Genomic DNA, 27,569 nt, shown 5'->3' with positions numbered 1-27,569 from the left:
GCCTTTGCCATCACAACGTGTGACTACCTGACAGAAAATGACAATGAATCCACATCTTTGCACAGATTTGGCCTTTTAAAGGCATGTGGTCCTAAAATTTGGATCAGCTGAAAAACAGCCTGTTTCAGTTTAATTGTTCTTTTCAATTAATTGAATGCTCAAAATTTTTTTGGTCTCACTCTCATTTCTTCTTGTTGCATGTTGAAGCTCTACTTGGAACCTTGTTAAGATCCAACAATGTAAAATATGATTTTTTGCCTTTTTTCAAGTGGTCTTAAACTTTTGATCAGGACTGTATAAATGGCCCATACAAAAAATATGGCGAAAAGCTGTTCCATGTAAAATCTGCTTAAAAGACAAGGGATCAGTGGCTCTATCTGGAGAAGAAAAAGTTCAATCTCCAAAGGTGACGAGGCTTCTTCACCAGAAGAAAGGCAAATATGTAGAATAGTTTATCTCAGGAGGTTGTCAAAGAAGGAACAGTTGATGGTTTTAAAAAGGCTTAAATGAATTTAAGAATTCAATGAATTTAAGAATTTAATGAATTTTTATAACCACATATCTTTTTTAAGGCCATGAACTGTGTAAATAGTTTAAAAGATAAGATATTTTTGTGAATAAAAATTTATTAAAACAAGTTAATTATATAATTTGCCTTGGGATTAAAAATGCATAGTACAGGCTGCTGGCTATATAACATAAATGAATAGATCACTGATATACACTGTCTAATCCAAAAGTCTTAGAACACTAGTTATGCATGTCCATGCATGTGCATGCCATTCATTGATCTATTTCTCCCCAAGTATAATTTATAAATATGTAAAGACCCTTAGTTTACCTTTTGATTAAAATGCATAGGCCCACTCAACACATAAAGGTGACCTTTTTCGAGTGGGTCCCTGCACCAATTTGGAGCAGCACAATATGGTGACCACAGTCACCACAAAACAACCACAACACAGCAGGGGTGCTATTGGTCCCACAGCCTGCAGGTGCTGGGTTGCGGTGGTCGTTATGTGGTGCTGCACCAAATTAGTGTAGGTGCCCACTCGAAAGAGGCTACCTTGACATTGTAAGAGAGCTTATGCATTTTGATCATAACGCTTGCATAGTGCCTTGTGTAACTGTTTATTAAATATGATTGGCAGCACTAGATCAATGCATAGCATTGGATGTGTGATCCATGTATGGTTCTCCACAATTTCAGGAGTTCCTTGCAGTTTGATTGTAAGGATTTAATGGCAAGCTGGCCTGGGGAGATATGTTTGTTTGTCCAAATTCTGATGGTACGTTACCTCAGTATGATTTTATAATGTACAAAGAGTATCTTGTGAGATTACTGAATTTGTGGCTTTTTAGCTCTTCTTTCTCATAAATATAGCTTCTTATTGTACAGTCAGTGGAGAACGCTTCAGGCAAAGGGACATCTTTCCGGTGCAAGAACTACCAGATGCACAATCCAGATAAAAATTCATGGATTTATTGTTTTCATCTTGAAAACTACATATTTCAGAGCACTAAGAATCCTTTGTGAAGTTAGACGGAGCATTTCTGACTGTACCCAAAAGTGACTCTGGACTCTTAAGGCTCTATTTCGGACCAATTATCTAGAACGAGGGTTATACAAACGCTTGTTCCTGTTAGTTGGCTGATATTGATCAGCCAATAAACAAGCAAACGCTCATATGTTAGCTGATCAGGATGAAAGATGCCCGATTATTGGCAGCACATCTCCCTGTGTTATCCGGGATATGCTGCTGATAATCAATATAACAAAATGAGGGAGGAAGAACTGTGGTATCAGTTGTTCCTGTACATTCAGTTTGCATCTGCCTGTGTAATCAGGATGGAGAGCTCTGATATTTTGTTTTTATCATCCATTGGCGCTCGCATTGCTTGAACATTGGGGAGAGTTGTAGGGCCCTAACTCCACAGCCCTGAGGAAAACCTATTATAGTTCAGCATAACTTATACCCATATTCAACATGATATCAGACTTTTAAACCCTACTATGTATATTTATATTCTAGTATATTATTTTTGTGTTATCCTAAAACATGCCTTTAATTTTATATGATAGCGATGTCCTGTAAATGAAAAATTTATTACAAACCGGATTCCAAAAAAGTTGGGACACTATACAAATCGTGAATAAAAACTGAATGCAATGATGTGGAGGTGCCAACTTCTAATATTTTATTCAGAATAGAACATAAATCACGGAACAAAAGTTTAAACTGAGACAATGTACTATTTTAAGGGAAAGATATGTTGAATCAGAATTTCATGGTGTCAACAAATCCCCAAAAAGTTGGGACAAGGCCATTTTCACCACTGTGTGGCATCTCCCCTTCTTCTTACAACACTCAACAGACGTCTGTGGACCGAGGAGACCAGTTTCTCAAGTTATAGGAATGCTCTCCCGTTCTTGTCTAATACAGGCCTCTAACTGTACAATTGTCTTGGTCCTTCTTTGTTGCACCTTCCTCTTTATGATGCGCCAAATGTTCTCTATAGGTGAAAGATCTGGACTGCAGACTGGCCATTTCAGTACCCGGATCCTTCTCCTACGCAGCCATGATGTTGTGATTGATGCAGAATGTGGTCTGGCATTATCTTGTTGAAAAATGCAGGGTCTTCCCTGAAAGAGATGACGTCTGGATAGGAGCATATGTTGTTCTAGAACCTGAATATATTTCTCGCCCAATTCCTTGGGGGACACAGGAAACCTTGGGTATAGCTCATCTCCATAGGAGGCGTGACACTAAGTGAAAGACTGTTAAGCCCCTCCTCCAGCAGCTATACCCTCAGCCTGGAGCGAGCGACTACCAGTTTTTTGCTTAGTGTCAAGGAGGCAAGACACTCTCTGCACTGCAGAGCTGTCTTTGCTAAAGATTTAATTTTTTTCTCTTTTTATTATTTTCAACTTTTTTCTCTTTTTCAACAGGGACAACAGAGTCGCAAAGACCTCTCTGTTTTCCCGGGGTTGAGCTGCGCCAGTGCCGGCTATCCGCACTGCTGCCTCCCCCACAGAAGAAAAGGAGGACCAGGGCAGCCCAGCTCCCCTGCATCCCGCCAGCACAAGGGTCGCCCGCCTGCAAGCCCCTCTCCAGCTTCCTGCCACTTCGGTGCCAGTGGCTGAAGGGGCGTCCCTGCTGGATGGACTGAGGGTGAAAACGTCGACTGGTGAGGTGGCTATGCAGCCGTTCCTACCCCCCCCCCCCTCTGTTAGGGTTCTAACTTCTGTGTTCCCTCTGCCTAGCCTTGTCACATTACAAGGCTTACTGTCGGCTTCCCCCCTTTGTGTGTGGAGCAGGACGGAGCGGTGCTCGTGGGGGAGGGTTTACTGCACAAGTTTACCTCAGGTGCTGCGGCCATGTGGGGCCGTCTTTTGTTATCTCGGCCAGTGCTGCCGCTGTGTTCAGCTGCCGGCTGACTTCTCTTGCCGGCTACCGGTGTGTCATTCGCCGCCGGTGTATAAGGAGGTGGTCGGGGGGCAATATTTTCTCGGCGGCATATTTGTTTGAATCGCGCGCGCGCGAAAGTTCCAGCGGGGGGCGGAGCTTCGTTCCGCTTCTCCTGTACATGTTAGACATTCAGTCGGGGGGGCGGACGTCTTCTTCCCGCTCCTCGCTGGCCCCGCCTCCTCTTCGTGCCAGCCTGCTCTCAGGACGGATCGTTTTTACCTCAGGTGTTGCCGCTGCTGTTGCCGCTGCTGTTATCGCTGCTGTTGCCGTCCGCTCCCACTGTGACCTGGTAGGACTGTTGACCCCTTCTAGCTCTGCAGCCCTCTGGCCTGGACGCTTTTATATTACTTCAGCCAACATGTCTGACCCCTCAGCGCCGGCCGGTCCTTGGTATCACACCTGCACCGCATGTAAGGCGCCCCTTCCTCAAGGGCAGCCTGACCCGCATTGCTCGGCTTGCAAAGCCCCATTACAGGGTCCGCCATCTGTTGTGTCACCCCCTGGCCTCTTGGATCCCCCTGACTGGGCTAGATCCCTTTCCCAGGCTGTGGTCAGCCTCTCTAACGTTGTGGGCCGCCTTGCAGAGGTATTGCCCTTATCGCAGCCGGATATTTCCCCTGCTGGGCCCTCCGGGTCCGCTATCTTAGCTGACCCGTCTGAGTCCCTCTCTCCAGGCGACACCTCCAGAGCCCGTCAACCCCAGAAGCGGTCTAGGGCGGAGCGCCTATCATCCTCGGATGCTTCAGTATCACCCCCAAGGGTGCGCTCTCAGTCGGGCCCTTCCTCGATACAGGATATGCCCTCTGAAGGGGAACTAGTTGATTCAGATTGTGATATGGACTCGGCCTTGCCTTCAAAACTGGCTTCTGCTGTGGGCCATCTTATTAACAATATTCGTGATACCTTTAAGATTCATGATGATCCTCCTAATTCTGAAAAAAACAGTGTTTCCTTTTTTCGCCATAAACAGACGTCTGCAGTTTTTCCCCTGCACACTGACTTCTCGTTGGTGGTTTCCAAGGCCTGGGCCCGCCCTGATGCCCGTTTTACCCCGCCTAAGAAGTTGGATATCTGTTATCCATTCCCGGCGGATTGCATTACAAACTGGGCGTCACCACCCAAAGTCGACCCCCCGGTGGCCCGTTTGGCAAAAAGCACGGCTATTCCCGTTGCTGATGGCTCTTCCTTACAATCCACTGAGGATCGCCGTATAGAGGCCATTACCAAAGGTATCTTTGCAGCCTCCGGTGGTTCCGCCCTCCGGCCCGTCTTTGCTTCCGCTTGGGCTGGAAAAGCGGTTTCAGAGTGGGCTTCTCAGCTGGATCAGGAGCTTGAATCCGACGTCCCTATTCAGGACCTCCGTGCTCTAGCCCAACTTATCGTTCAAGCCGGCAAATTCGTCTGTGAGGCATCCCTTGATGCGGGGGCTCTCATAGCCCGTTCGTCTGCCCTGGCCGTTCCGGCCAGGAGGGAGCTTTGGTTAAAGGTTTGGACGGCGGACTCCACGTCAAAGCGGTCTCTTACTGGCCTTCCCTTTACTGGTTCTCGATTGTTCGGGACCCGCTTGGATGAAATCATATCCGAAGCCACGGGGGGGAAGAGTACGCATCTTCCTCAATCTAGGACTAGGACCACCACTCGAGGCCGTCCCACTTTTTCTCGCTTCAGGTCTTCCCGCAGGGCTCCCGCACCTCGCACCTCTTCAGGTCCATCCCCTAACTCTGTCCAAGACAGACGTAAGAAACCTTTTTTTCGGACCCAGCCCTCCTGGCGCAAGTCACAGCCTGCTCGCCCTCCCGCGACCAAGCAGAACACTACCTGAAGGTGCGCCCCCACCCACCCGGGTGGGGGGACGTCTCTTCCTGTTCAGGGACTTCTGGCAGGCGCACGTCTCCGACGCCTGGGCTCTCGAAGTTGTGTCTTCCGGGTACAAACTCGAGTTTACGTCCCTCCCCCCAGTTCGGTTCTTTCGCTCCCGGGTTCCCCGGGATCCCCAAGGGGCGGCCGATTTCTTTACTGCCACTCGCACCCTTCTGGACAAAGGGGTCATCGCTCCGGTTCCCATGGAAGAAAGATTCAAGGGGTTCTATTCGAACCTTTTTGTGGTCCCCAAAAAAGAAGGCTCGGTTCGTCCCATTCTGGATCTAAAACGGTTAAACCGTTTCCTTCGTCTTCAGCGATTCCGGATGGAGTCTCTCAGGTCGGTGGTGGCCTCTCTGGAAAAAGGGGAGTTCCTGGCCTCTATCGACATCCAGGACGCCTACCTTCATATTCCAATCGCTCTGTGTCATCAGTGCTTTCTGCGCTTTGCAGTGGGGTCCGACCACTACCAGTTCGTTGCTCTCCCCTTCGGGCTGGCGACGGCCCCTCGCGTTTTCACAAAGGTCCTTGCCCCTGTCCTCGCCTTACTTCGTTCCAGGGGAGTTTTTCTTCTTCCATATTTGGACGATCTCCTTATCAAGGCACCCTCTCTGTCACTGACATCCGCCAGTGTGGACCTCTCGCTACAAACCTTACGCCGATTCGGTTGGATTATCAATCTTCCCAAATCCGCTCTTGTTCCATCCAGGCAACTGATCTTTCTGGGGATGCTGCTGGATACAGATGCAGCGGAGGTTCGGCTTCCGTCAGAGAAGCGCCAGCTCCTTCATCGGTCGGTTCGGAGCCTTCTGACCCACCGCCATCCTTCCTTCCGGTTCAGCATGCGGGTCTTGGGACAGATGGTGTCCTGTTTCGAAGCAATCCCCTACGCGCAGTATCACTCCCGCACCTTTCAGACTGCCATTCTGTCCGCATGGGACAAGTCCCAGGAAAGTCTGGATCAGCACTTTCCCCTTCCCCCCCAGGTTCGCTCCTCTCTCCTCTGGTGGTTACGGACCCCTCTCCAAGGGAAGTCCTTCCTGCCGATAACTTGGTTGGTGATTACCACCGATGCCAGTCTGCGGGGTTGGGGGGGGGTGTTTCCTCCTCGGTCCGTACAAGGCACTTGGTCTCCATCGGAGTCCAAACTGCCGATCAACGTTCTGGAGCTGAGGGCGGTTCTCCTTTCACTCCGGCATTGGACTTCGCTGCTTCAGGGTCACCCTGTTCGTGTCCAATCGGACAATGCCACGGCTGTGGCATACATAAATCATCAGGGGGGCACTCGCAGCGCGGCGGCGATGAGGGAGGTGTCTCTAATCCTTCGCTGGGCGGAAATTCATGTTCCAGCCATTTCGGCCATTTACATCCCGGGAGTGGACAATTGGGCGGCGGATTTTCTCAGCCGGACGACGATCGACCCGGGCGAGTGGTCTCTGCACCCCGACGTCTTCGAGTCTCTTTGCCTCCGTTGGGGTCGTCCGGACGTGGATCTCATGGCCTCCAGATTCAACCACAAGCTTCCCACCTTCATGGCCAGAACCAAGGATCCGGACGCTTACGGCGCGGACGCGCTCGTCCTTCCCTGGACGGAGTTTTCTCTCCTCTACGTTTTTCCGCCCCTGCCTCTTCTTCCACGAGTCCTTCGGAAGATCGCGGTGGAGGGAACGCCTGCGATCCTAATAGCCCCGGATTGGCCTCGTCGTCCTTGGTACGCCGACCTTATGTTGCTCCTGGCAGACGCCCCCTTGCCTCTGCCTCTAAGAGAAGACCTCCTCTCTCAAGGGCCGATCTTCCACCAGCATTTAGGGTCGCTACGTTTAGCGGCGTGGCTATTGAAACCGCGGTCCTAACGCGGCGGGGGTTTTCTGCTGACGTGGTCCGTACCATGATTCGTGCGCGTAAACCGGCTTCGTCCAGGATTTATTACCGAACCTGGCGGGCCTATTTGAATTTCTGCGAGACCTTAGATGTTCATCCCCTTCGGTTTTCTCTCCCCATGATTTTATCCTTCTTGCAGTCTGGTCTGGACTTGGGTTTAGGTCTCAGTACCCTAAAGGGTCAGATCTCAGCGCTTTCGATCCTTTTTCAGCGACCTCTGGCTCCGCTCGGTCCAGTTAAGACTTTTCTTCAGGGGGTTGCTCACTATGCTCCCCCGTATCGCGCTCCCGTATCGCGCTCCCGTTCCATCTTGGGATCTTAATGTTGTGCTGACGGCTCTCCAATCTTCTCCTTTCGAGCCTTTGCGCAGGGTTTCCCTTCGCTTGTTGTCTTGCAAAGTTTTTTTCCTCGTTGCCATCACGTCTCTTCGGCGTGTGTCTGAATTGGCGGCACTTTCTTGCGTAGAACCCCTCTTGGTTTTTCACCAGGACAAGGTGGTTCTCCGCCCAGCTCCGGATTTCCTTCCGAAGGTGGTGTCCGCTTTTCACCTGAATGAAGATATTGTCCTTCCTTCTCTGTGCCCGTCCCCGTCTTATCCTCGGGAACGGGATCTTCACCGTCTGGATGTTGTTAGGGCTCTGAGGATCTACTTGGATGTAACTAGACCCTTTCGGCGCTCGGATTCTCTATTTGTGGTTCCGGAGGGTCCGCGCAGGGGGCTGGCGGCATCTAAAGTGGTTATTGCCCGCTTCATCAAGATGGCTATTGCGCTGAGGCTTACCGTGCTAAGGGCAGGGAACCGCCCTTTGGTGTTACCGCTCATTCTACCAGAGCGGTCGGGGCTTCCTGGGCTCAGCGAAATCGAGCTTCGGCTGAACAATTGTGTAAGGCGGCCACCTGGTCTTCTTTGCACACTTTCACCAAGTTCTACAAGGTGAACACTTATGCATCGGCGGATGCTGCTTTGGGCCGCCTGGTCTTGCAGGCGGCGGTGCCTTAATGCCTATGGTGCTTTAATTCATCTTTGGTTGTGGTCCCTCCCTATTTGTGGACTGCTTTTGAACGTCCCAAGGTTTCCTGTGTCCCCCAAGGAATTGGGCGAGAAAACGAGATTTTTGTATAACTTACCAGTAAAATCTCTTTCTCGCTCTTCCTTGGGGGACACAGCACCCACCCATTGTTTTGGTTGCCCTGACGGGAGTTTTGACTTGTTGGTGTTAATTTGGTTGATCCTTGCCTTTGTTTTAACTACTTGGGCACATAACTGGTAGTCGCTCGGTCCAGGCTGAGGGTATAGCTGCTGGAGGAGGGGCTTAACAGTCTTTCACTTAGTGTCACGCCTCCTATGGAGATGAGCTATACCCAAGATTTCCTGTGTCCCCCAAGGAAGAGCGACAAAGAGATTTTACTGGTAAGTTATACAAAAATCTCTTTTTTTCTGCATTAATGGTGCCTTTCCAGACATGCAAGCTGCCCATGCAACACGCACTCATGCAACCCCATACCATCAGAGATGCAGGCTTCTGAACTGAGCGTTGATAACAACTTGGGTTGTCCTTGTCCTCTTTGGTCCGGATGACATGGAGTCCCAGATTTCCAAAAAGAACTTTGAATCGTGACTCGTCTGACCACAGAACAGTCTTCCATTTTGCCACACTCCATTTTAAATGATCCCTGGCCCAGTGAAAACACCTGAGCTTGTGGATCTTGCTTAGAAATGGCTTCTTCTTTGCACTGTAGAGATTCAGCTGGCAACGGCGGATGGCACGGTGGATTGTGTTCACTGACAATAGTTTCTGGAAGTATTCCTGAGCCCATTCTGTGATTTCCTTTACAGTAGCATTCCTGTTTGTGGTGCAGTGTCGTTTAAGGCCCTGGAGATCACGGGCATCCAGTATGGTTTTACGGCCTTGACCCTTACGCACAGAGATTGTTCCAGATTCTCAGAATCTTCGGATGATGTTATGCACAGTTGATGATGATAGATGCAAAGTCGATGCAATTTTTCGCTGGGTAACACCTTTCTGATATTGCTCCACTATCTTTCTGCACAACATTGTGGGAATTGGTGATCCTCTACCCATCTTGGCTTCTGAGAGACACTGCCACTCTGAGAAGCTCTTTTTATACCCAATCATGTTGCCAATGGACCTAATTAGTGTTAATTGGTCTTCCAGCTCTTCGTTGTGCTCAAATTTACTTTTTCCAGCCTCTTATTGCTACTTGTCCCAACTTTTTTGGGATTTGTTGACACCGTGAAAATTGGAATCAACGTATTTTTCCTTTAAAATGATACATTTACTCGGATTAAACGTTTGATCTGTCATCTACGTTCTATTACAAATAAAATATCTCCACATCATTGCATTCAGTTTTTATTCACAATTTGTTTAGTGTCCCAACTTTTTTGGAATCCGGTTTGTATTATAGAATAAAATAACTTCAGATTTCTCTGTATATAAATGTGTTTCTTCTTTTTTTTTTTTTTAGTCCAAACATTGTATATGTGGCAAGTAATCACTTTGTTTGGCGGTTGGTTCCTGTGTCCATTGCAACACAAATACAACAACTACTTCAGGACAAGCAGTTTGAACTTGCTTTACAATTGGCGGTAAGTGTTAGGTATTATGCTGTGGGTGAATTCCATCATTTCATATAGAAAATATTATACAAATAAATAATCACTCACATCATGCTCACACTCAGATTATCAGTTTGGTTACCAGTTCATCACGTCTTAATCCAAAATACATAATAGTAAACAAGCCTTGTTTACATTGGCCAATTATCTTTTTCTTTTTTTTTCTTTTTTAAATGATCATTACTCAGTTTAAACTAGCATTTTTTTCTAATCGACAGTGTGTATGCAGATATTATTGAAGAAGGTGTGGTATTTGTAAAAGTCACTGGTCGTCACATTATCCATACTTAGTGATTTGGCTCGTACCAGTGATGATGCTGGCCAACACAGAGAGGAAACTCCTTCTCATAGCTTGTACTGATGAACAGTGTCCATAACTTAGTAAGGCTGGAAAAATACACAAGTCCCTCTAGTTAAATCTATTATTCTTTAGAGTTTATCCAGAGGAAGGTGTAAAAAGCACAGTGGGGCAGAAGCCAGTGACATGTTAAAACCTTTTTTGTGTACAGTCTTCTCAACACATGAGAAGGTAAGTGGCTGCAGTACATATGCAACCCGTCAGATTGCTTTATTCTTGATTTTACCTGGGTCTCTCCCATCCTTAAAGATCGGCTTACTACGGCACTGCCTTGCGTTATCATTTTAGAGATACCCAGCGGGAAAAAAACTGCAGACTGTTCACAGCTATTTGAGAAAAACAGCTTTATTAGAACAAAAGCCGAATTTGCAAGCTTGCGAGCAGGGGCGTACATAGAAATCACTGGGCGCCATAGCAAGAATCTAAATTGGGCCCCCATTCCCCTTTTATAGCCCCTCCCACTACCCATTCCAGGCCTCTCTCTTTGTTCCATGAACTATGTTTGCTGCTGCGTTTTATAATTTATGCATCAGGGCCGGATTGGGATTACAAAACAGGCCTGGCAGACAAAAGAGGTATAATAGATGCAGTGTGTACAGATGTATAGTATATACAGCAGTGTACTGATATGTGAGGAACGTGGTATAATATATGCAGTGTGTACAGGTATATAGTATATACAGCAGTGTATTGATATGTGCAGTACAGGGTATATTATATGCAGTCTGTACAGATATATAGTATATACAGTAGTGTAATGTGAGGTACGAGGTATAATAGATGCAGTGTGTACAGATATATTGTATATATAGCAGTGTACTGATATGTGAGGTACTAGGTATAATAGATGCAGTGTGTACAGGTATATAGTAAATATAGCAGTGTACTGATATGTGAGGTATAAATTACAGCTCGTACCTCACATATCAATCCAATACTGTATATACAATATATCTATACACTGCATAAATTATACCTCACATATCAGTACACTGCAATATATATTATATATCTGTATATATTGCATCTTTAATACTGTTTAATATATGCAGTGTGTGTGTGTGTGTGTGTATATGTGTGTGTATATATATATATATATATATATATATATATAGATGTGAGGCATACAAGGTATAATACTGTAGATGCATTGTTTATAGAAATATGTGGTCAGTTATGCATTATGGTCACTGTGTGGGAGGTACATGAGGTAGTGCTCACTGTACCTGTCTGAAGTATTATACATGAGTGTGCAATCAGTAAAAACAGTCCATGGGGGGGGGGGGGGGAAATGACAAGAAGTGGAGGACCTCCTCTTACCACTCCATTCCAGTCTGTATGGATCAATGCAGAGCTGATTGTGAACTTCTAATACTTACTGTTGGGGGTTGAAGGACCTGTGATGATGTCATCACAGGTCCTGGCAGATGTACCTTTCAAACCTAGGAACTACACCATTTTTGATGCAGTTCCTTTGCTAGATCCTGCAGGACCTGTGATGCTGAAGATGATGTCATCACAGGTCCTGGCAGATGTACTGTTCTAACCTGGGAACTACACTTTACACTGTGCAGTTCCCTTACAGGACCTGTGATGACATCATCAAAGGTCCTTTAGCTTTAGAAAGATAGACCGGAGCAATTAGGGGGCGGGGCCTCTCCTCCACTGTGGGCCCCTCTTCCTCACGGGCCCCATAGCAGCTGCGTGGTCTGCCTATATAGTAGGTACGCCACTGCTTGCGAGTGTGTTTTCATATAAAGTATGTTTTGTCTTATGACTTTAGATTCAGAAACTTATAGGGTTGTCTCACTTCAGCAAATGGCATTTATTTTTACCAAGTAGCCAAAATTAATACTAGCCACTTACTAACGTACTAATGTATTGTTATCGTCCATATTGCCTGCTTTGCTGAGTAGTTTTTTAACCACCTCAGCCCCTATGGCTTAAACACCCTGAAAGACCAGGCCACTTTTTACACTTCTGACCTACACTACTTTCACCGTTTATTGCTCGGTCATGCAACTTACCACCCAAATGAATTTGACCTCCTTTTCTTCTCACTAATAGAGCTTTCATTTGGTGGTATTTCATTGCTGCTGACATTTTTACTTTTTTTGTTATTAATCGAAATTTAACGATTTTTTTGCAAAAAAATGACATTTTTCACTTTCAGGTGTAAAATTTTGCAAAAAAAACGAGATCCATATATAAATTTTGCTCTAAATTTATTGTTCTACATGTCTTTGATAAAAAAAAATGTTTGGGTAAAAAAAAAATGGTTTGGGTAAAAGTTGTAGCGTTTACAAACTATGGTACAAAAATGTGAATTTCCGCTTTTTGAAGCAGCTCTGACTTTCTGAGCACCTGTCATGTTTCCTGAGGTTCTACAATGCCCAGACAGTACAAACACCCCACAAATGACCCCATTTCGGAAAGTAGACACCCTAAGGTATTCGCTGATGGGCATAGTGAGTTCATAGAACTTTTTATTTTTTGTCACAAGTTTTTTTTTTTCTTTTATTTTTTTCTTACAAAGTCTCATATTCCACTAACTTGTGACAAAAAATAAAAACTTCTATGAACTCACTATGCCCATCAGCGAATACCTTGGGGTGTCTTCTTTCCAAAATGGGGTCACTTGTGGGGTAGTTATACTGCCCTGGCATTCTAGGGGCCCAAATGTGTGGTAAGGAGTTTGAAATCAAATTCTCTAATAAATGGCCGGTGAAATCCGAAAGGTGCTCTTTGGAATGTGGGCCCATTTGCCCACCTAGGCTGCAAAAAAGTGTCACACATGTGGTATCTCCGTATTCAGGAGAAGTTGGGGAATGTGTTTTGGGGTGTCTTTTTACATATACCCATGCTGGGTGAGATAAATATCTTGGTCAAATGCCAACTTTGTATAAAAAAATGGGAAAAGTTGTCTTTTGCCAAGATATTTCTCTCACCCAGCATGGGTATATGTAAAATGACACCCCAAACACATTCCCCAACTTCTCCTGAATACGGAGATACCACATGCGTGACACTTTTTTGCAGCCTAGGTGGGCAAAGGGGCCCATATTCCAAAGAGCACCTTTCGGATTTCACTGGTCATTTTTTACAGAATTTGATTTCAAACTCCTTACCACACATTTGGGCCCCTAGAATGCCAGGGCAGTATAACTACCCCACAAGTGACCCCATTTTAGAAAGAAGACACCCCAAGGTATTCGCTGATGGGCATAGTGAGTTCATGGAAGTTTTTATTTTTTGTCACAAGTTAGTGGAATATGAGACTTTGTAAGAAAAAAATAAATAAAAAATCATCATTTTCCACTAACTTGTGACAAAAAATAAAAAATTCTAGGAACTCGCCATGCCCCTCACGGAATACCTTGGGGTGTCTTCTTTCCAAAATGGGGTCACTTGTGGGGTAGTTATACTGCCCTGGCATTCTAGGGGCCCAAATGTGTGGTAAGTAGGTAAATGACCTGTGAAATCCGAAAGGTGCTCTTTGGAATGTGGGCCCCTTTGCCCACCTAGGCTGCAAAAAAGTGTCACACATGTGGTATCTCCGTATTCAGGAGAAGTTGGGGAATGTGTTTTGGGCTGTCATTTTACATATACCCATGCTGGGTGAGAGAAATATCTTGGCAAAAGACAACTTTTCCCATTTTTTTTATACAAAGTTGGCATTTGACCAAGATATTTATCTCACCCAGCATGGGTATATGTAAAATGACACCCCAAAACACATTCCCCAACTTCTCCTGAATACGGAGATACCACATGTGTGACACTTTTTTGCAGCCTAGGTGGGCAAAGGGGCCCAAATTCCTTTTAGGAGGGCATTTTTAGACATTTGGATACCAGACTTCTTCTCACGCTTTGGGGCCCCTAAAATGCCAGGGCAGTATAAATACCCCACATGTGACCCCATTTTGGAAAGAAGACACCCCAAGGTATTCAATGAGGGGCATGGCGAGTTCATAGAAAAAAAATAATTTTGGCACAAGTTAGCGGAAATTGATTTTTTTGATTTTTTTCTCACAAAGTCTCCCTTTCCGCTAACTTGGGACAAAAATTTCAATCTTTCATGGACTCAATATGCCCCTCAGCGAATACCTTGGGGTGTCTTCTTTCCAAAATGGTGTTATTTGTGGGGTGTTTGTACTGCCCTGGCATTTGAGGGTCTCCGCAATCATTACATGTATGGCCAGCATTAGGAGTTTCTGCTATTCTCCTTATATTGAGCATACGGGTAATGAGATTTATTTTTTTTCGTTCAGCTTCTGGGCTGAAAGAAAAAAATGAACGGCACAGATTTCTTCATTCGCATCGATCAATGTGGATGAAAAAATCTCTGCCAAGAAAAAAAAAGGAGGGGAAAGGCGTCTGCCAGGACATAGGAGCTCCGCCCAACATCCATACCCACTTAGCTCGTATGCCCTGGCAAACCAGATTTATCCATTCACATCAATTGATGTGGATGAATAAATCATTGCCGGGATTTTTAATTTTTTTTTTTTATATACAAAGTGTTTGCCAAAGCATATGAACACCGCCACCTCCTCAGCTCATATGCCTCGGCAAACGTATCTTTTACTGCAGAGGAGAAATCTCGTCTTGCAGCGCCGCATACACCGACTTGCGTGTAATCTGACAGCAGCGCAATGCTTCTGTAAGAATGCACATCAGTGCTGCAGCTAGTCGATCGGTTGGTCCACCTGGAAGGTAAAAAAAAAAAAAAAAAAAGAAAAAACCAGGCCGCAACACAATAATTTTTATTAACTTTGGAAGAGAACATATAAACTTTAACTTTTTGAACTGAACATTAACCTTTTTGCTTACTGGTGTTTTTATTTTTTTTTTATTTTTTTATTACCTTTATAGAACAAACCTCTCCTTCCCCATGGGTCAATGTGCAAAGCGCAAATCGCCCAAAGATGTGGCGAAGTACGTTATGCACTTTGTCCCATGTGAAAGGAGACGTTTGCAGCAGCTGTGAGTGAATGGGCCCTAATAGCCCTGTGTGCCTGTCCTGGTGAAATGTGATCCCTATGCTAGGTGTACCTGTGTGTGGTACTTCCGGAAACACTCTCCTAAGCATAGGGCAGGGTGGTCAGGACAGTCAGGACAGAAATAGCGGGTGTCACGCCTTATTCCACTCCTGCTACAGACACGACATCTTTTTCGGGGTGACGGTTGGGTTGAGGTACCAGCGACGACATTGGGGAAATGTCGCTCGTGTAGACGGCTAACTACACTGGTGGATGGGGCCACGGAACCTTCTGGATACAGGAGGTTCTCGATGATCTCTTCCTGGAATTTGAGGAAGGATCGTGTTCTCCCAGCCTTACTGGGACAAAACTATTATACAGCGCCAATTGAATTAAATATACAGACACCTTCTTCTACCAGCATCTGGTTCTGCGGGAAACTAAATACAACATCTGGTCATTGAAGTCCACCCCTCCCATGAGCAAATTATAGTCGTGGACTGAGAGGGGCTTTTCAATGACACGGGTTGCTCGCTCAATTTGGATTGTCGTGTCTGCGTGAATGGAGGAGAGCATGTAAACGTCACGCTTGTCTCTCCATTTCACCGCGAGCAGTTCTTCGTTACACAAGGCAGCCCTCTCCCCCTTGCAAGACGGGTGGTAACGAGCCGTTGGGGGAAGCCCCGGCGACTAGGTCGCACGGTGCCACAGGCGCAAATCCGTTCTAGAAACAAATGCCTAAAGAGGGCCGCACTTGTGTAGAAATTGTCCACATAAAGATGGTACCCTTTGCTGAATAAGGGTGACACCAAGTCCCAGACTGTCTTCCCACTGCTCCCCAGGTAGTCAGGGCAACCGACCGGCTCCAGGGTCTGATCTTTTCCCTCATAGACATGAAATTTGTGGGTATAGCCTGTGGCCCTTTCACAGAGCTTATACAATTTGACCCCATACCGGGCACGCTTGCTTGGGATGTATTGTTTGAAGCCAAGGCGCCCGGTAAAATGTATTAGGGACTCGTCTATGCAGATGTTTTGCTCGGGGGTATACAAATCTGCAAATTTCTGGTTGAAATGGTCTATGAGGGGCCGAATTTTGTGGAGCCGGTCAAAAGCTGGATGGCCTCTGGGACGGGAGGTGGTGTTGTCGCTAAAATGCAGGAAACGCAGAATGGTCTGAAATCGTGTCCTGGACATAGCAGCAGAGAACATGGGCATGTGATGAATTGGGTTCGTGGACCAATATGACCGCAATTCATGCTTTTTAGTTAGACCCATGATGAGGAGAAGGCCCAGAAAAATTTTAATTTCGGAAACCTGGACTGGTTTCCACCGGAAAGGCTGGGCATAAAAGCTTCCCTGGTTTGCGGTTATAAATTGTGTGGCATACCGGTTTGTTTCTGCCACAACTAAATCCCAGGGCCGAACCGATATGAGCCGTCTCAACCCGAACTCCAGACTGGGCGGTGAAAGGGGGAACTAATGGTGCGGCTGAAGTTGGTGACTGCCAATCAGGGTTTGCCAGCACCTCAGGGATTCTAGGGGCTCTACGGGCCTGTCTGTGTGGTGGCTGCGACGGGGTAACTACTGCACGTGCCACCGTACCAGCTTCAACTGCCTTTCTGGTGCTCGCTACTTCACCATGTTGTACGGCAGTGCTGGTACTAGGTCCAGGAAGGGCTGCGCTGCTGGTGTATGCCTCACCACGTGATCCGGCAGCGACAGCCCCACTCTGCTGCTCTTGAAGCGGATCCTGCGTAACCTGTGGTCTAGCGACACGGGGCCGGGTACGCCTGGTGCTATCAGAGACCTCAGCCTCCTCGTCCGAACTTTGGGTCAGAGAGCCACTCCTTTCTACAGGTTCATATTCTGACCCGCTAGATTCGTCAGATGAGGGTTCCCATTCCTCATCCGACTGGGTCAGAATCCTGTAGGCCTCTTCAGAAGAATACCCCCTGTTTGACATTTTGGACTACTAAATTTAGGGGTATTCCCTAAGACTACCCAAGAAAAAAAGCAAACCTGTCTTACAAAGGGGAGGCTAGCGAAGTACCGGAGGCCGCTGCGGTTGATAAAAAATATCAAAACTGATTTTTTTATCGCCGCAGCACGTGTAAAGTGAATGTGCAGTGATCAAAAAATATATATTTTTTGTCACTGCGGCGGGGCGGGCGTGGGTGAATGCACATGTGGGCGACCGATCAGGCCTGATCGGGCAAACACTGCGTTTTGGGTTGAGGGCGAGCTAAGGTGACACTAATACAATTATAGATCTGACCGTGATCAGTTTTGATCACTTACAGATACTATAAAAGTACAAATGCTGATTAGCGATACGCTAAACAGCGAATAAGTGACTGCGGTGCGGTGGGCTGGGCGCTAACTCACGCTAAACTACCTAACCAAGGGGCCTAAACTATCCCTAAAACCTAACAGTCAATACCAGGGAAAAAAAAAAAAGTGACAGTTTACACTGATCACTTTTTTTCCTTTCACTAGTGATTGACAGGGGCGATCAAAGGGGTGATCAAAGGGTTAATTGGGGTGCAGGGGGTGATCTGGGGCTACAGTGTAGTGTTGGTTCTACTCACAGTTCAGTCTGCTCCTCTGCTGGATCCAACCGATGAAAAGGACCAGCAGAGGAGCAGACAAGTCATATAACAGATCATATTTACTAATATGATCTGTTATATGGCTTGTGATTGGATTTTTTGAAAATCGCCAGCCTGCCAGCCAATGATCGTTGCTGGCAGGCTGGTGACGAACTTGTTCTTTAACTTTTGCCGGCCCGCGATGCTCTGACCGAAATCTCGCGTCTCGCGAGATGATGCACGGATGCGTCCAGGAGGAATGAATCAACCACCTTCCGGACGCATCCGTGCGTTAGGCGGTCGGGAGGTGGTTAATGACATTATACATTGCTTGTATCCAGGCATTACAACCAGCCTGCAATCCAGCAGTGGCAACCGTATTTGCATACTGTGGGGAAAAAATGGCAGCCTATGCGCACTCCTGTGATCAGTGTTACCTCTAAGGCTTGGCAGCTGCTGAGCGGGGTCGGCTCAGAGCTGGACACAGCAACATCAAAGGTGGGCGATAGGAAAACCTAAAATAATTGTCACATTAAAGAGCATACAATGTAACCCCTGCACCATGCTGTGTAATATACAGCATAATCCTTACACCATGCTGTGTAATATACAGCATAATCCTTACACCATGCTGTGTAATATACAGCATAATCCTTACACCATGCTGTGTAATATACAGCATAATCCTTACACCATGCTGTGTAATATACAGCATAATCCTTACACCATGCTGTACAGAATACATTATAATCCCTGCACCTTGCCGTATAATATACATTATAATCCCTGCACCATGCCGTATAATATACATTATAATCCCTGCACCATGCCGTATAATATACATTATAACCCCTGCACCATGCTGTACAATATACATTATAATCCATACACCATACAGTAAAATATACAGTATAATCCATACACCATACAGTAAAATATACAGTATAATCCATACACCATGCTGTACAATATACATTATAATCCATACACCATGCCGTGCAATATACAACATAACCCTACAGTGTAGGTGTTATGCTATATATTGAACGGCATTGTGTATGGATTATAATGTATACTGTACAGCAAATGTATGGAGGTTACACCATGCCAGACAATATAACCCCTGTGGGATAGATAATAGATAGATATACCTATACACAGCCTATACCTATGTACATATATACTGCCTATACCTATATACGGTCTATACCTATATACAGCCTATACCTATATCTGCCCCTCCCCAGCTGTGTGGCGAAGGCCTCTGCACATACCGGCAGAGGTGCACCCGACGTTTGCTCCTCAGGGTTTGTTGTTCTGCGGTCTGGGAAAGCTGGGTGAAGGTCGGAATGGCAGCAATATTGGCTTTCACCCAGCTTTTCTAGAAGCAGATAGAACTAAAGAAAATAAATATTATTACAGTATAGGCACACAGAGATTTGTGAACAGATGTAGCTGAGCTTGGTTTGTAAATGGACTGTTTGAGGCCGCAGTGTCTGTGCTGTGAACAGTCGGTACATGCTGCTACAGTCCAATGTAAGGAGTCAGGACACAGTAGGATTTCACAACAAGTTGTACCCCAACATATACAGTAAGCACCTGCCCTGCTGCACCTAACAAGATCAGCTCTGCAGAATCTAACAAGCTCGGCCCTGCTGCATCTAACAAGCTTAGCCCTGCTGCATTTAACAAGCTCGGCTCTGCTACTCTAAGAAGCTCAGCTCTGCTGCATGCATCCCGTCCACATATAGGACCGGTATCCTGGTCTCCATATGTGATAAACTCCACAAAGTGAAATGGGTGGGTTGGGATTCAGTGCGGGTGCAATGCGTTCAACCCACGCATCGCATCCGTGCGGAGTACTCGCCCGTGTGAAAGGGGCCTAAAGGTAGTATTTTCTGAAATGCTACCTGTACCATGAGCTAAATCAGAAAGGCAACAGGAGGTTATGAAAGTCGACAAGTGGCTCAAGAGCTGGTGTAGAAAAGAGAGATTTGGGTTCCTGGAGAAATGGGCCAACTTTTCTGTTGGCTACAGGCTGTATGGTAGGGATTAGCTGCATCTCAGTGGGGAAAGTGCAGCTGTTTTGGAGGAGACAATGGCTGGAAGTGAGTGTTTCAGCTTTATGGCCCAATTCTATTCTGCTGTAAAGGCCTGAAGTTAGAAGTCAATAAAACGTTCGGCTTCCAAAATACTCCCCTTTGTGCCTGAATGACATGCAAAGACTTGGACCAAGCCCAGTATAAGGGTCCATTCACACGTCCGTAGTGTATTGCGGATCCGCAATACACCCACCATAAATTTGTCTATTCTTGTCTGCAATTGCGGACAAGGATAGGACATGTTCTATTCTTTGCGGAGCCACGGACCGGAAGCTCGGGGCCGCGGCATGGAAGGTCAGGGCCGCGGCACGGATGTGGACAGCACACTATGTACTGTCCGCATCTTTTCTGTCCCCATAGAGAATTAATGGGTCCACACCTGTTCCGCAAAATTGCGGAATGGATGCGGACCCATTTGCGGACGTGTGAATGGAGCCTAAGGCTTATATTTCTTGCAGACCTTTGCTTGCAGGCTGCTTTCACATCACCACCTTGTATTTCCATTATGCTCCGTTATAGGAGCAGAAGAACGAAAATAACATAAGTACCAGGTTCGATATTGACTATAATGGTTTCCGTTTGAGAGAAGGTTTATCTTTCTTCAGCAGAGAAAAAAGTCCTGTATGCAGGATTTTTTTCTCCTCTATCTTCACGAACTCTGTGACTAAAGCACCAAACAGAGCTTCCCATGCAGATGAATGTAGCCTAACCTGTAGAAAGTCCTTTCATAATTTGACTTTGCTTCAAGGCTTTTGAAAGGGTGGGAGCATGTTTAAAGAGAATGGAACATAACTGGCAACATTCACTCACATTCATACTACTACCAATTAGGTTTGTTGCGGTTATCGAAAGATCGATACCCAATCTATATTTTTTGTCCCGGTATCGGTTCGGTACTGGGATTTGCTTTTTATTGATACTAGGCTGCGCTGCTGCTGTCAGCGCACCATGTTCCCTCAGCAGCATAGGGGAGAAGGAGTCACTCTCTCCCTCCCCCTGTGCCGCCGCTGCCAATGAGGAGAGAGTGGCGGAGGAGGGGTGGGCGAACTGCACCACCAATGAAAATTAACGTCTAATACAGATACAGGAGGCGGGTGCGGCGGTAGAATCACATAGCCTGCACCCGACCTATGTGACAGGGAGCTGGGGGCAGCACCTGAGGAGTTAACTGCTGCGGATCGCAGCGCCCTGTCGAAGAGGTCGGGTACAGGCTATGTGATTCTGCTGCCGCACCCGCCTGTATCTGTATTAGACGTTAATTTTCATTGGTGGCGCAGTATTAAAATCATTTGTGGCAGTGGCCACAGGGTCCCCCTCCCCTCCTCTTCATTGGTGGCAGTGGCAGCTTCTAATCGGATCCCCAGCAGTGTAATCCTGGGGCTCCGATCGGTTGCCATGGCAGCCCCTGGCTGCCATGGTAATCTCATTGCTGCCATGTGTACTATGCACAGGGCAGCAGGGAGAGTGTGAAGTCCTAATCACCCTATAGAGCTCTATCAGGGTGAATAGGACAAGGGATGAAAAGATCCCAGGTTCTAGCCCCTTAGGGGGGCTAATAGCTATTAAATAAAAAGAAAAAAATATATATAATTTTTTAACGCCAATATATAAAGTATAAATCACCCTTTTTCCCAATTTTACATCTAAAAAACCATAAATAAATAAACATATCGTTAGGTCCAAAAAGTCCAAACTATTAAAATATAAAAAAAATCTCCTGGGAGATGAACGGCGTAACAGAAAAAAGTAAATAAAAACTGCGTGATTACCCATTTTTGTTAGTCACCTTGTCCCCCCAAAAAATAGGATAGGACTGTTTGATTATGGGCCGGACATTCCATAAAATGCGGAATGCATGCGGCTTTTTTTGTTATTTTATTTTTTTGGTATTTTATTTTTATGTTTGCTTGCACCAACATATTTTAAATTCAAAACATGGTCATGAGTCGTTAGATGTTATATATCTTATCTTCTCCAAAGAATTTACTACTACAAAGAAAAGGTTAGTACATAAAGTAAGAGTGTTTGTACTGTGAGAAAACGTCTGTAAGTAACTGGCTCAGTGATAGAAAACAGAGGGTGGTTATTAACGGTACACACTCAGATTGGGTCACTGTCACTAGAGGGGGGACCACAGGAGTCAGTATTGGGCATTATTATCTTTAATATATTTTGTAATGATCCTGTACAGGGGTTGCACAATAAAATATTTTTTTTTGCAGACAATTCAAAACTGTGTAAATTAACACGAAAGCAAACAGTATACTGCTACAGATGCATTGGGATAGATTGGAGGCTTAGGCAGAGAAGTGGCAGATGAGGTTTAACACTGACAAATGTACATTAGTGAAGGGAGAATACATGTCACTAGTATAAGGCCGAATGCACATGGCCGTGGAACACGGACGTGACCGGTCCGTGGTATCCCGGCCTGGCATCATTCGAGTGTATTACTGTAGTGCAGCGGCGGCATGAAGCGCACGGTTTCATAGCAACCAATGACGCCGTGCACTCCTGCTGTCAGCAGGATGCCAGGCCGGGATACCACGGACCGCTCACGGCCGTGTTCCACGGCCGTGTGCATTCGGCCTAAAATAAATGGTAAAACACTGGGGAGCACTGACATGGAAAATGACTTAGGAATTTTAGTTGACAGTAAACTTGACTGTAGCAACCAGTGTCAGGCAGCTTCTGCCAAGGACAGTAAGATTATGGGGTGCATCAAAAGGCGCATGGGTGTATTGCATACAGTATTGCATACAGTTTGGGGCACCAGTGCACAAGAAAAACCTAGCAGATCTTGTGAGGATTCAGAAAAGGGCAATTAAAAGTAATAAGTAGAATGCGTGAACTACAGTACCTAGAAAGATTATAAAAAAATATAGAGTTGTTTAGTTTAAAGGGGAGATCTAATAACTATGAATAACTTGATGGACTTTTTGTCTAAGTCTAATTGTTAGTCAGACGGATCCGTCCTGACTTTACATTGAAAATCAATGGGGGACGGATCCGCTTGCAATTGCACCATATTGTGTCAACGTCAAACGGATCTGTCCCCATTGACTTGCATTGTAAGTCAGGACGGATCCGTTTGGCTCCGCACGGCCAGGCGGACACCAAAAATCTGCAAGCAGTGTTTTGGTGTCCTCCCCCAGAGCGGAATGGAGGCGGAACGGAGCCAAACTGATGCATTCTGAACGGATCCGCATCCATTCAGAATGCATTGGGGCTAAACTGATCCGTTTGGGGCCGCTTGTGAGAGCCTTAAAAAAAACGGATCTCACACCGACACGCTGGTGTGAAAGTAGCCTTACACTGTATTACGCTGACAGTCAATACAGCACAATACATCATGTATTTTACTGCGTTAAAACAGGGATCAAACCCTGAAAAGTTCAAGTCCCACAGTAGAACAAAAATAAAAAGGTTTAATAAAAAAAAAGTTTCAATTATAAAAAAAAAAGCCCTTTCACCTCATAAAATCGTGTACAATAAAAAAAATATATAGATATATTAGTTATCGCCGCATTCGTAACAACTGGCTCTAAAAAAAAGTTCACATGATCTACCCCATCAGGTGAACACCGTAAAAAAAAAACTGTGCCAAAATACCCATTTTGTGTCACCTTGCCTCACGAAAATCACAATAGCAAGTCATATGCACGCCAAAATGAAACCATCACCACATCCCGTAAAAAACGACCCCCCCCCTCCCACATAAGACAATCACCATAAAAAAAAGTATGACTTTCAGAAATGGCAACACAAAAACACGTTTTTTGTTTTCAAAAATGCTTTTACTGTGTAAAACTTGAAGGGAACCTGTCAGCGGCAAAAGCCATCGCAAACCGCCAGCAGTACCTTCAAGTAGCCGGTAGTGAGTTTCTAATGATGATTTTCTTACTGCATTCTGATGAGGCATAAGTATGAAAAACGTTATTTTATCCTCTGTCGCGCTATTTTCCAGGCAGGCTTGGCCGCGCTTATGCCCGACAGCCGGCTGCCTTTGCCGAACATCCGGCTGTCAGTCACAGGACAAGGGGAAGGAAAGGGGGGCGCGATTACCTTGACTTGAAGCAAGGAGGCCACTGCCCCCTTGACTTCAAGTCTGACTGGAAAATAGCGTGGATGGAGGATAAAAGAACGTTTTTAATACTACTGCCTCATCACAATGCAGTAAGAAAATCATCATTAAAAACTCACTGCCGACTACTCGAAGGTGCTGCTGGCGGTTTGGGATGGCTTTTGCCGCTGACAGGTTCCCTTTAACAAAAATAAAAAAAAATACACATATTAGGTATCGCTGCATCCGTAACGACCAGCTCTATAAAAATGGTACAAGATATACCCTGTCAGGTTATCTCTGTTAATTTTTTTTTATAAATAAATAAATACTGTGTCAAAGTGACCATTTTTTTTGTTACCTTGCCCCAAAAAATGTATAATATTAAATGATCAAAAATTTATATATACCCAAGAATGGTAACAATGAAAAATCAGCTTTTCCTGCAAAAAATTAGCTTCTACACAAGACGATCGCCAGAAAAATATAAGAAATACAGCTTTCAGAAAATGGAGACACAAAAAGCACGATTTTTTTTTTTCTAAAAATGCTTTATTTTGTAAAACTGATTTAAAAAATAAAAATAAACATACCAGATTTTTTGCACCTAGGTTTTAGAGGAGGACAATAAGAAACAAATATTTTCCATTACACCTCATATCAGACCTCAGCTAACAGCCCCAATCAGACCCCCAATGTTAATAAGACCTAATATCAGCCCCCAGCAGCCCACACTGCCTCTCATATTGGCCCCCAGCAGCCCCTATTGCCTCATATCAGCCCCTTGTAGCTCCCCATTGCCTCTCATGTTGCCCCCATTACCTCTCATGTTGCCTCCATTGCCTCTCATGTTGCCCTCATTGCCCCCATTGCCTCCTATATTGCCCCCATTGCTCTTATATTGCCCCCAGTGCCTCATGTTTAATTATATAAATAAACCACTTACCTCTCCTGCTCCTGGATGCCGCCGCTCCTCTCCCCCAGTGCGCTCTGTCTTCTGGCTGTGCTATGAAGGCTGCACACAGCATGAGATCAGAGAGCGCAGTCACGCTGTGCCCAGCCTTCACAGCCAACAGATGAGGACCAGGAAGCCGTGAGTACAAAGCCTTCACCGCTTCCTGATCCTCCGGTACTAATGAGCGCATAATGGAAGCGCTCATTAGTATTCGCCCCATAAGATGCAGGGACATTTCCCCCCCACTTTTGGGGGGGGAAGGGGAATGCGTCTTATGTAGAGATGAGCGAACTTCTGTTTTAAGTTCGACGTCTAAAGTTCGGCTTCCGGTTAGCGGAGGATCCCGATATGGATTCCGAATTCCGTTGTGGTCCGTGGTAGCGGAATCAATAATGACCATTATTGATTCCGCTACCACGGACCACAACGGAATTCGGAATCCATATCGGGATCCTCCGCTAACCGGAAGCCGAACTTTAGACGCCGAACTTAAAACAGAAGTTCGCTCATCTCTAGTCTTATGGGTCAAAAAATACGGTATTTAGTATAGATGCATCCGTATCAACCTGTTCTATAAAAACAACACATGATCTATCCTGTCAGGAGAACGCTGTGAAAACAAAAGAATAAATACGATACCAGAACAGCAATCATATTGTGGTTACCTTGCCTCACAAAAAGTCTAATATCAAGAGATCAAAAATCATATGTAACCCAAAATAGTACCACTAAAACTGTCATCTGATACTGTAGTTTCAAAAATGGGGTCGCTTTTTGGGAGTTACCACTAGGGTTGCAGAGAGTATCGATAATTTGTACCTGGATTGATTCGATACCGGGATTTGTCTCCTTTTCATCTCTCCTCTGAATACACCATCGTGTCTATCTCAGCAGAGCACCACCGTATCCATTTGCCGAATCGCATTACCTGTGTCTTTCTTGCAATCCTGTATACTGGTCAGGTGTAGCAGTGCCAGCAGCGCTTTCTCCTCTTGATTGTTGTGAAGTCCTATTCACCCTAATAGCGGTCTATTAGGGTGAATAGGACAAGGGATTAAAAGATCCCAGGTTCTAGCCCCTAAGGGGGCTAATGGTTATTAAATAAAAAGTTTAAAAAAAATATATATTAAGTTTAAATCACCCCCTTTCCCAATTTTAGATATAAAATATATAAACCATAAATAAATAAACATATTCCTTATCGCCATGTCCGAAAAGTCTAAACTATTAAAATATAAAAAAATCTCCTATGCAGTGAACGCCGTAACAGGATTCACCATTTTTTAGTGACCTTGTCCCCCCAAAAATAGGATAGGACTGTTCTATTATAGGCCGGACGTTTCATAAAACGCAGAATGCAACCAACTTTTTGGTGTTTTATATTTTTCGTGTGGTATCGAGTATTGCAATACTTTTTTATGGTATCGAAATTGAGTTTATACTGTAGGGGTGCATCAGGGGGTCTTCAAATGTGACATGACAACTTGAAATCCGAGCAAAATCTGCCTTCCATATGGCACTCCTTCCCTTCTGCACCCTGCTGTGTGCCCATACAGCAGTTTACAATCACATATGGAGTGTTTCTGTAAACTGAAGAATCACTATAATAAATATTGAGTTTTGTTTGGCTGTTAACCCTTGCTGTGTTACTAAAGAAAATGGATAAAAATGGAAAATCTGCAAAAAAGGGAAATTTTTAAATTTCGCCTCCATTTTCCTTTAATTATTATGGAACAAAGTTTGTAAAATCGTTTTTTTGAGGGGAGTAGGTTTTAAAATGGGGGTAATTTATGGGGGATTTCTACTATGTAAGTCCCATAAAATGACTTCATAACTGAATTAGTTATGATTGACTCATATTTACTAAAATTTACCACTAACATGAAGTACAATGGCTTGGATAAGTAAACGCATTCCAGAGTTATTACCACATAAAGTGAGACATGTCAGATTTTCTAAATGTGTTTTGGTCCTTATGGTGAAAACTGTCTTGGTCTTGAAGGGGTTAAACACTCTTTTAAGCTAAATTCCTATAAAAATTTGAATAATTTATCCATAGTAACATAGTATATAAAGCCAAAAAAAGACATTTGGCCATCCAGTTGGGCCTGTTATCCTGCAAGTTGATCCAGAGGAAGGCAAAAAGTAGGAGTAGGAGTAGTGAGGGGCTGTTTTGAAAATACAGAGAATATATATATATATATATATATATATAGATATATATATATATGGCTATAGATCCAGCCATCAGAACAGCTGACAGATTTAGAGTGAAGAAGAGAGCCTGCTACAATGCAAATGCAATAATAAATAAAATAAAAACTGCCCCAAGGTGTCCATAGTCTTTAACCCGTTCAGGACACAGCCATATTTCAGGGTTTCTATCACTTCGTATCACATATTTAGGTGTCAGACACTAGCGATCCGCTAGTGTCTGCTCTAACAAACCATCCTAATATGATAGGTTTTGGGGCAGCCGTTTCGCTAAAATAAGAACTTATATCTATATGCTAATGAGCCTCTAGGTGCTATGGGGGCGTCATTAGCACCTAGAGGCTCCGTCTACCTTCATAAACTGCCGCCGCCCAGCGCGTCCCTCCAGCCCGCCCATCTCCTGCTGAATGCGATCCTCCCCGTGCGCGTCTCTGTTCGGCGCATGCGCAGTGA

General features: G+C 45.1%; 1 protein-coding gene across 2 annotated transcripts in view; it reads left to right on the top strand.

Annotated features, from left to right (window-relative positions):
• VPS39 (VPS39 subunit of HOPS complex) overlaps nucleotides 1–27,569 on the top strand; it is a 250,264-nt gene that overhangs the window by 131,150 nt on the left and 91,545 nt on the right. For both annotated transcript variants that reach the window (XM_040412082.1, XM_040412081.1), the window contains exon 10: nucleotides 9,702–9,822. In XM_040412082.1, the coding sequence (XP_040268016.1) occupies nucleotides 9,702–9,822 (121 nt within the window). The remainder of the gene's footprint in view (nucleotides 1–9,701; nucleotides 9,823–27,569) is intronic.

The sequence above is a fragment of the Bufo bufo genome, chromosome 11 (genome assembly GCF_905171765.1).
Source record: "Bufo bufo chromosome 11, aBufBuf1.1, whole genome shotgun sequence".
In the NCBI taxonomy this organism is placed as follows: domain Eukaryota; kingdom Metazoa; phylum Chordata; class Amphibia; order Anura; family Bufonidae; genus Bufo; species Bufo bufo.
Note: the sequence above shows the minus strand (reverse complement) of the source record. Positions and strands in the feature narration are given on the sequence as shown.